Source organism: Monomorium pharaonis, unplaced genomic scaffold (assembly GCF_013373865.1).
Source record: "Monomorium pharaonis isolate MP-MQ-018 unplaced genomic scaffold, ASM1337386v2 scaffold_676, whole genome shotgun sequence".
NCBI classification, from domain to species: domain Eukaryota; kingdom Metazoa; phylum Arthropoda; class Insecta; order Hymenoptera; family Formicidae; genus Monomorium; species Monomorium pharaonis.
The window spans coordinates 15001-24293 of record NW_023415996.1 but is presented as its reverse complement, the minus strand read 5'-3'; the positions used below and the strand labels follow the sequence as shown (position 1 = coordinate 24293).

Sequence of the window (9293 nt, the reverse complement as noted above, 5' to 3'; positions counted from 1 at the left end):
AACCTAACTTTCTGCAAACCTAACTTTCTGCAAACCTAACTTTCTGCAAACCTAACTTTCTGCAAACCTAACTTTCTGCAAACCTAACTTTCTGCAAACCTAACTTTCTGCAAACCTAACTTTCTGCAAACCTAACTTTCTGCAAACCTAACTTTCTGCAAACCTAACTTTCTGCAAACCTAACTTTCTGCAAACCTAAGAGGGTTAGGTTATAGAGTTTCCACGACTTTTTTTTTTAGTTAGTATTTATTCTGGGTTCCTTGGGTCTCCCTCAATCCCCTCCCCCAGACGGAACTCCAATCATTTAGCTCCTCTTTGCTGTGTAACTCCATTTACATTTGATCGTTATATCTCTAAGAAAGCCTTGTATTTTTTTAAGTTTAGAATTTTTTTCTCGTAGATCTCGACGAGCCGAGCAATTTTGGTCCTCTTGGCCAACCTCGTATCTTTTATCGTTTAGCCGGCGCAGTTTTTTAAAATTTGGAAATTTTTAATTTTGGTTTTTTTAAATTTTGGCATTTTTTTCTTATAGAACTCGACGAGAGGAGCATTTTTGGTCCTTTGGGTCAACCCCGTATCTCTTACCGTTTGGCCTGTGTAAGTCGATTTATGTATTTCTTTATTTTTCTTAATTTGTTTGGAAACCCTTATATTTTTTAAAAGTTTAGTAATTTTTCCTTATAGATCTCGACGAGCCAAGCAACTTTGGTCCTCTTGACCAACCTCGTATCTCTTACCGTTTGGCTTGTGCAACCGTTTGAATTTTTTTGAAACTTTGAATTTTGGTTTTTTTTCAACTTTCGTATTTTTTCCTTATAGAACTCGACGAGAGGAGCATTTTTGGTCCTTTGGGTCAACCCCGTATCTCTTATCGTTTGGCCTGTGTAAGTCGATTTATGTATTTCTTTATTTTTCTTAATTTGTTTGGAAACCCTTATATTTTTTAAAAGTTTAGTAATTTTTCCTTATAGATCTCAACGAGCCAAGCAACTTTGGTCCTCTTGGCCAACCTCGTATCTCTTACCGTTTGGCTTGTGCAACCGTTTGAATTTTTTTGAAACTTTGAATTTTGTTTTTTTTTCAACTTTCGCATTTTTTCCTTATAGAACTCGACGAGAGCAGCAACTTTGGTCCTGTCACCCAACCTCGTATCTCTTACCGTTTGGTCTGTGTAACTCTTTAAAGTTTTTGAAAAAAAATTTTTTGAAATTTTTTTAAGTTCTTTACAAGTGATTGGAAAAATCGGTCAATTTATGACTATATTAATGGATTCAGGATGTCGAGAAACGCGTTTTGGCACTACAAATTTTTGATCGATTTTTGGAATTTTTGGAATTTTTTTGAAATTTTTTTAAGTTCTACAAAGGCGTACGGAAACTAAAAATTGGTACCGGCAAACCCTATACCAGTCGATTCAGAACGTTGAGAAACGCGTTTTGGCACCCTAAATTTTGGACCGATTTTTGGAATTCTTGAAATTTTTTTGAATTTTTTCCAAGTCCTACAAAGGATTTTTGTTACTAAAAATTGGTACTGGAAAACCCTATACGAGTCGATTCAGAACGTCGAGAAACGCGTTTTGGCACCTTAAATTTTGGACCGATTTTTGGAATTTTTGGAATTTTTTTGAAATTTTTCTAAGTCCCTAGTCTTACATTTGGTTGGAAAAACCGGTCAAGTTACGACTGTACCAATCGATTCAGAAGGTCGAGAAACGCGTTTTGGCACGACAAATTTTGGACCGATTTTTGGAATTTTTTTTTGAAATTTTTGAGACCTAACCTTTTGAGACGAAACTTTAATATTCCAGACCTAACCTTTTTTCAGACCTAACCTTTTTGAGATTTAACCTTTTTTAATATTCCGCTGTTTTTCAAGATTTAACCTTTTCCAGACCTAACTTTTTTTTTTTTAGATTCGACTTTGACCTTTGGAGACCTAACTCCCCCTCTTTGAAGTTAGGTTTCGACTTTGGGTATTTTCAATGAGGTGGTTGCGGTTTGATTGGCAGTCCTAACCGAGTTGGGTTAGGTTAGGTTAGGTTAGGTTAGGTTAGGTTAGGTTAGGTTAGGTTAGGTTAGGTTAGGTTAGGTTAGGTTCCCTCTCGCGGTGCGCCACCTTGTCGTGGTGAGAGGGCTCCCCTGATGGTCCTTGTGGCCCCGATCCCGGGTGGACTTGTCCGCTTGGGAGACGGGCCGCGGGCCGTCGGGGGTCTAAGAGCGCACCGTACGGCTTCGGCTGTACGTGTACGGGAGGGAGAGAAGGAAAACTCTGTAAAACCCGGTGAAGGACACACTGTCAACAAACCAAATTTATGGAAGATGCCCAAAAAGAAGAAGGATGTTACCGGCCCAGGGGTACTCGGAGCCCCAGGGCCCGGCGCGCAGGGGGGTATAGTCCCGGCCCCCCCCGCGTCGTCATCGAGCGGCGGGCATCTTGCGTTAGTGGGGGTGTCCGGAGCCTCGTGGAAGAGGCTCTGGTCCGGCGACGGGGATAACGTCGTCGAGGGGGTGGTGCGTGCGGCCCTGGTGCGGGACGCGCGCTCTCGCGATTGGGACGGCCTCGTCCAGGCGTGGGACGAGGTCTTCCTCAGGTGGCGGGCAGATGGGGGGAGCGATGCGGTCATGGTGGACCTCATCGCTCGCCTAGTCTGGGACCGAGAGGGGAGGGCCGAGCACTTCAAGGAGAAGCGTGAGGCCCTCCTTGAAAGGTGTCGGGATCTCGAGGAGGAGATCAGGGGCCTGCGCGAGTCCCATGAGAGGGAGGTCCGGGACCTGCGCGAGGCTCTTAATGGTGAGGTTGCTCGGGGTCTGCGGGAGGCTGTCGGGCAAGGGCTCCGGTCCCGGTTGGAGGGTCTTCTGACCCGGAGCCCCGAGAGAGTGAGCCGGGGCACCGGCTCCGGGCATGTGGACGTCGTTAACCGGCGAGTTGGGCCGGGGCGTCCCATGCCCGGAAAGAGGGTCTCCAGGGGGACTGATCCCGTAGTGTGGGATCCGCCCCCTGGGGTTAAGGTAGTGGACCGCTGCGTCGGCACGGACCCGGTCGGGTGCGTGGACCGTTCGGTCGGCCCCGACTGTCCGGGCGGCCGGCGCGCGGTCGACGAGAGGGATCCCGCTTTAGGGACGTCGGGGGGCGGGGGGGACACTGGCCAAAACGCACGGCCTTGTTCCCCCCAACCTCCGAGCGAGAGGGGTGGCCCCGGGTCGGGCGCCGGGAGGGCAGTCATGTGCTTCCGGTGCCTGGTCCGGGGCCACATTGGGCGTGACTGTCGGGGCCCGTATCGTGGCAATTTATGCTATCGGTGCGGGGCTCCGGGTCACGTGGCGAGGGGGTGCAGTGGGGCACTTAGGTGCCCAGTCTGCGCCGGTTCCGGGGGGGTCGCCGACCACAAGTTGGGGTCGGCGAGCTGCCCCGCCCGGCGGTCGGGAGGACGGCCGTGTAAGGGCAGTGGCGGCGAGGCGGAAATTCCGAGAGAGGAAGAGGGCCGTCGGGGGTGGGGGGTTTGCCCCCCTCCCCCCCCGGCGGCCCGGCGAGCGGGCGGGGCTGGCTCGCGCGGGGCGTGGGTGGGGGGGACTTGTCCCCCTCCCCTGTACGGGAGGGCCCGGAAGCGGGCGGACAGGGCGGGACATGGGGCTTCCGCGGGGCTGGATGAGGGCCCCGCGGGACCCGCGTTGTTGGAGGTGCTCGCCGGGATCGCGAGCAGTGTCGCGATCCTGGCGAGACGAGTGTGGGGGGGCGAGGGATGCGGCGTCACTCGTGGGCGTGGCTCCCTCGCTCTTTCCCGGCGGGTGCGCGGGAGCGGGGTCAAGTGGCCCCCTCCGCGCCCGTAGGCCGGTGTTGGTGGTGGCGCGCCGGTTCCGGGTCCCTTTCTGGGACCCCCGGGACCGGCGCGCTGGATGGGGGGATGGCCCGGGGGGGGCTATCGGGACGGGCCGCTCGCGGCCCTCTCTCGTTCTCCCCCTCCTGAGCGGATGGTGGGGCGGGGCCCTCGCGGTGTGAGCGAGAGTCCGCGCTCGGAGGGACGGTGGAGGGGGGGGCGGAGCGACTGGCGCCTGGGCTTACGCGCCTCCTTGTGAGGGGCGGGCCCCGTGCCTTGCTCTTTGGCCCCCCTCCTCATCGAAGACGCGCCGCTTCCGGTGGCGGGGGCGGTGGCGTCACGGGATGGAACGGGCGGGGCGGTGCCGCGTCGTACTTAACGACGGCGGCGCCGCCTCGCCCGCCCCCCGGCCCGCGTCGTTTACGGACGCCGGTTGGGGTGTGAGTGGGCGGGTTTGCGGGCGAGCGCGTAGTAGTGCCGCCCGCTTACCCGCCTCCCTCCGCCCGGTCCTGGGGAGTTTGGGACCGGGCGAGAGGCATGATGCTGCGCGCCCCCCCCTCTGATTCTCTCCCCCACGTCGGGGAGCGGAGGGAGGGGTGCGCAGTCGGGGGAGGCGGCCTTCGCGACAGGTTCGGGGCGGGGACCGGGATCCCCGCTCGGCCGACCGATCCCGACGGGAGGGAAACCCGGGGGGTGGATGGCCCCCTTCGGGTTGAGGGGGGGGCGGGAGGGGGTTTTGTCCTCTTCCCGTCCCTCCACGGGATGTAGGGTTGCCTACGCAACCCTAGGGCGAGGGCTCCCCGGAAGTAATGCTACAGCAGTTCCCGGGGAGTCCGACTAAACGCCCTGACGGCCATCCGGAGTGGTTTTAGTCGGTAGGCCTGCCCGTTGCACACCGAGGGTGCGAGACCGCATAGGTCCTATTCGCACCCGAGGGGGCGGGAGTCCGACATACCCCGGGCCCTTCCCGGAGGCCCGGGGATCCATGAGGATTTCCACTCCGTCACAAAAAAAAAAAAAAAAAAAAAAAAAAAAAAAAAAAAAAGGTTAGGTTAGGTTAGGTTAGGTTAGGTTAGGTTAGGTTAGGTTCCCTCTCGCGGTGCGCCACCTTGTCGTGGTGAGAGGGCTCCCCTGATGGTCCTTGTGGCCCCGATCCCGGGTGGACTTGTCCGCTTGGGAGACGGGCCGCGGGCCGTCGGGGGTCTAAGAGCGCACCGTACGGCTTCGGCTGTACGTGTACGGGAGGGAGAGAAGGAAAACTCTGTAAAACCCGGTGAAGGACACACTGTCAACAAACCAAATTTATGGAAGATGCCCAAAAAGAAGAAGGATGTTACCGGCCCAGGGGTACTCGGAGCCCCAGGGCCCGGCGCGCAGGGGGGTATAGTCCCGGCCCCCCCCGCGTCGTCATCGAGCGGCGGGCATCTTGCGTTAGTGGGGGTGTCCGGAGCCTCGTGGAAGAGGCTCTGGTCCGGCGACGGGGATAACGTCGTCGAGGGGGTGGTGCGTGCGGCCCTGGTGCGGGACGCGCGCTCTCGCGATTGGGACGGCCTCGTCCAGGCGTGGGACGAGGTCTTCCTCAGGTGGCGGGCAGATGGGGGGAGCGATGCGGTCATGGTGGACCTCATCGCTCGCCTAGTCTGGGACCGAGAGGGGAGGGCCGAGCACTTCAAGGAGAAGCGTGAGGCCCTCCTTGAAAGGTGTCGGGATCTCGAGGAGGAGATCAGGGGCCTGCGCGAGTCCCATGAGAGGGAGGTCCGGGACCTGCGCGAGGCTCTTAATGGTGAGGTTGCTCGGGGTCTGCGGGAGGCTGTCGGGCAGGGGCTCCGGTCCCGGTTGGAGGGTCTTCTGACCCGGAGCCCCGAGAGAGTGAGCCGGGGCACCGGCTCCGGGCATGTGGACGTCGTTAACCGGCGAGTTGGGCCGGGGCGTCCCATGCCCGGAAAGAGGGTCTCCAGGGGGACTGATCCCGTAGTGTGGGATCCGCCCCCTGGGGTTAAGGTAGTGGACCGCTGCGTCGGCACGGACCCGGTCGGGTGCGTGGACCGTTCGGTCGGCCCCGACTGTCCGGGCGGCCGGCGCGCGGTCGACGAGAGGGATCCCGCTTTAGGGACGTCGGGGGGCGGGGGGGACACTGGCCAAAACGCACGGCCTTGTTCCCCCCAACCTCCGAGCGAGAGGGGTGGCCCCGGGTCGGGCGCCGGGAGGGCAGTCATGTGCTTCCGGTGCCTGGTCCGGGGCCACATTGGGCGTGACTGTCGGGGCCCGTATCGTGGCAATTTATGCTATCGGTGCGGGGCTCCGGGTCACGTGGCGAGGGGGTGCAGTGGGGCACTTAGGTGCCCAGTCTGCGCCGGTTCCGGGGGGGTCGCCGACCACAAGTTGGGGTCGGCGAGCTGCCCCGCCCGGCGGTCGGGAGGACGGCCGTGTAAGGGCAGTGGCGGCGAGGCGGAAATTCCGAGAGAGGAAGAGGGCCGTCGGGGGTGGGGGGTTTGCCCCCCTCCCCCCCCGGCGGCCCGGCGAGCGGGCGGGGCTGGCTCGCGCGGGGCGTGGGTGGGGGGGACTTGTCCCCCTCCCCTGTACGGGAGGGCCCGGAAGCGGGCGGACAGGGCGGGACATGGGGCTTCCGCGGGGCTGGATGAGGGCCCCGCGGGACCCGCGTTGTTGGAGGTGCTCGCCGGGATCGCGAGCAGTGTCGCGATCCTGGCGAGACGAGTGTGGGGGGGCGAGGGATGCGGCGTCACTCGTGGGCGTGGCTCCCTCGCTCTTTCCCGGCGGGTGCGCGGGAGCGGGGTCAAGTGGCCCCCTCCGCGCCCGTAGGCCGGTGTTGGTGGTGGCGCGCCGGTTCCGGGTCCCTTTCTGGGACCCCCGGGACCGGCGCGCTGGATGGGGGGATGGCCCGGGGGGGGCTATCGGGACGGGCCGCTCGCGGCCCTCTCTCGTTCTCCCCCTCCTGAGCGGATGGTGGGGCGGGGCCCTCGCGGTGTGAGCGAGAGTCCGCGCTCGGAGGGACGGTGGAGGGGGGGGGCGGAGCGACTGGCGCCTGGGCTTACGCGCCTCCTTGTGAGGGGCGGGCCCCGTGCCTTGCTCTTTGGCCCCCCTCCTCATCGAAGACGCGCCGCTTCCGGTGGCGGGGGCGGTGGCGTCACGGGATGGAACGGGCGGGGCGGTGCCGCGTCGTACTTAACGACGGCGGCGCCGCCTCGCCCGCCCCCCGGCCCGCGTCGTTTACGGACGCCGGTTGGGGTGTGAGTGGGCGGGTTTGCGGGCGAGCGCGTAGTAGTGCCGCCCGCTTACCCGCCTCCCTCCGCCCGGTCCTGGGGAGTTTGGGACCGGGCGAGAGGCATGATGCTGCGCGCCCCCCCCTCTGATTCTCTCCCCCACGTCGGGGAGCGGAGGGAGGGGTGCGCAGTCGGGGGAGGCGGCCTTCGCGACAGGTTCGGGGCGGGGACCGGGATCCCCGCTCGGCCGACCGATCCCGACGGGAGGGAAACCCGGGGGGTGGATGGCCCCCTTCGGGTTGAGGGGGGGGCGGGAGGGGGTTTTGTCCTCTTCCCGTCCCTCCACGGGATGTAGGGTTGCCTACGCAACCCTAGGGCGAGGGCTCCCCGGAAGTAATGCTACAGCAGTTCCCGGGGAGTCCGACTAAACGCCCTGACGGCCATCCGGAGTGGTTTTAGTCGGTAGGCCTGCCCGTTGCACACCGAGGGTGCGAGACCGCATAGGTCCTATTCGCACCCGAGGGGGCGGGAGTCCGACATACCCCGGGCCCTTCCCGGAGGCCCGGGGATCCATGAGGATTTCCACTCCGTCACAAAAAAAAAAAAAAAAAAAAAAAAAAAAAAAAAAAAGGTTAGGTTATGGGGTTTGTCCAAAAGTTTGTATTTTTTGAATATTTTTTTTACAATGGTAATCGATACTTCGGACTTTTTTCTATCATTTGCTGTTTGAATTTTAGTTCTAGGATTTTTTTTGGATTTTTCGCAACCTTTTAAAGTTAAGAAAATAAAATTTTTGAGTTAAGTTAACTTTGATTACATGGTTACGTAGATCTCTTCGAGCGTTACCAAAAAGGTCCTATACAATATATACTTAACTTTGATATTTTAGAAGGTGCCGACGTTTGAATTTCGATGTATCGAGAAATTTCAAGTTAAGTCAATTTTGATTACATGGTTACGTAGATCTTTTCAAGCGCTACAAGAAAGGTCCTATACAATATATACTTAACTTTAATATTTTAGAAGGTGCCGACGTTTGAATTTCGATGTATCGAGAAATTTCAAGTTAAGTCAATTTTGATTACATGGTTACGTAGATCTTTTCGAGCGCTACCAAAAAGGTCCTATACAATATATACTTAACTTTAATATTTTAGAAGGTGCCGACGTTTGAATTTTGATGTATCAAGAAATTTCGAGTTAAGTCAACTTTGATTACATGGTTTTGTAGATCTCTTCAAGCGCTACAAGAAAGGTCCTATACAATATATACTTAACTTTAATAATTTAAATGTTATTAACATTATTCTAAGTTTTGTAAAGGCATACGTGGACTTAAAATTGGTACTCGGAAAGTACATACTATTTGATTCAAAAGGTTGTGAAACGCGTTTTGGCACTATAAATTTTTGACTGATTTTTGGAATTTTTTAAATTTTTAAAAAATTTTTTTAAGTTTTTAGTCTTACATTTGGTTAAAAAAATCGGTCAAGTTACGACTATACTAATCGATTCAGGATGTCAAGAAACGCGTTTTGGCACCCTAAATTTTTGACCGATTTTTGGAATTTTTGAAATTTTTAAAAAATTTTTTCGTTTTTAGTCTTACATTTGGTTAAAAAAATCGGTCAAGTTACGACTATACTAATCGATTCAGGATGTCAAGAAACGCGTTTTGGCACCCTAAATTTTTGACCGATTTTTGGAATTTTTGAAATTTTTTTGAATTTTTTCTAAGTCCTACAAAGGATTTTTGTTACTAAAAATTGGTACTGGCAAACCCTATACCAGTCGATTCAGAACGTTGAGAAACGCGTTTTGGCACCCTAAATTTTGGACCGATTTTTGGAATTCTTGAAATTTTTTTGAATTTTTTCCAAGTCCTACAAAGGATTTTTGTTACTAAAAATTGGTACTGGAAAACCCTATACGAGTCGATTCAGAACGTCGAGAAACGCGTTTTGGCACCTTAAATTTTGGACCGATTTTTGGAATTTTTGGAATTTTTTTGAAATTTTTCTAAGTCCCTAGTCTTATAAATGGTTGGAAAAACCGGTCAAGTTACGACTATACCAATCGATTCAGAACGTCGAAAAACGCGTTTTGGCACTACAAATTTTTGACCGATTTTTGGAATTTTTGGAATTTTTTTGAAATTTTTCTAAGTCCCTAGTCTTACATTTGGTTGGAAAAACCGGTCAAGTTACGACTGTACCAATCGATTCAGAAGGTCGAGAAACGCGTTTTGGCACGAC

General features: G+C 55.3%; 1 protein-coding gene and 1 long non-coding RNA gene across 2 annotated transcripts in view; both read left to right on the top strand.

The window, feature by feature from the left end:
* Positions 1 to 2026: 2026 nt before the first annotated feature.
* On the top strand, positions 2027 to 7668 carry LOC118648766. The gene is made up of 2 exons (XM_036295183.1): positions 2027 to 2041; positions 4864 to 7668. Exon 2 carries the CDS (start codon positions 4952 to 4954, stop codon positions 6635 to 6637), a length of 1686 nt encoding a protein of 561 aa, XP_036151076.1. The 5' UTR covers positions 2027 to 2041; positions 4864 to 4951; the 3' UTR covers positions 6638 to 7668.
* Positions 2027 to 9293, top strand: part of LOC118648767 — a 10500-nt gene continuing 3233 nt past the window's right edge. The window contains exons 1-2 of the long non-coding RNA XR_004965434.1: positions 2027 to 2061; positions 7670 to 9293. The exon at positions 7670 to 9293 is cut by the window's right edge and continues 3233 nt beyond it. This is a non-coding gene — a long non-coding RNA (uncharacterized LOC118648767). The remainder of the gene's footprint in view (positions 2062 to 7669) is intronic.

Excerpts from the sequence above, each read along its gene's own strand:
- LOC118648766 (XM_036295183.1), top strand. The coding sequence starts at position 4,952 with ATGGTCCTTGTGGCCCCGATCCCGGGTGGACTTGTCCGCTTGGGAGAC.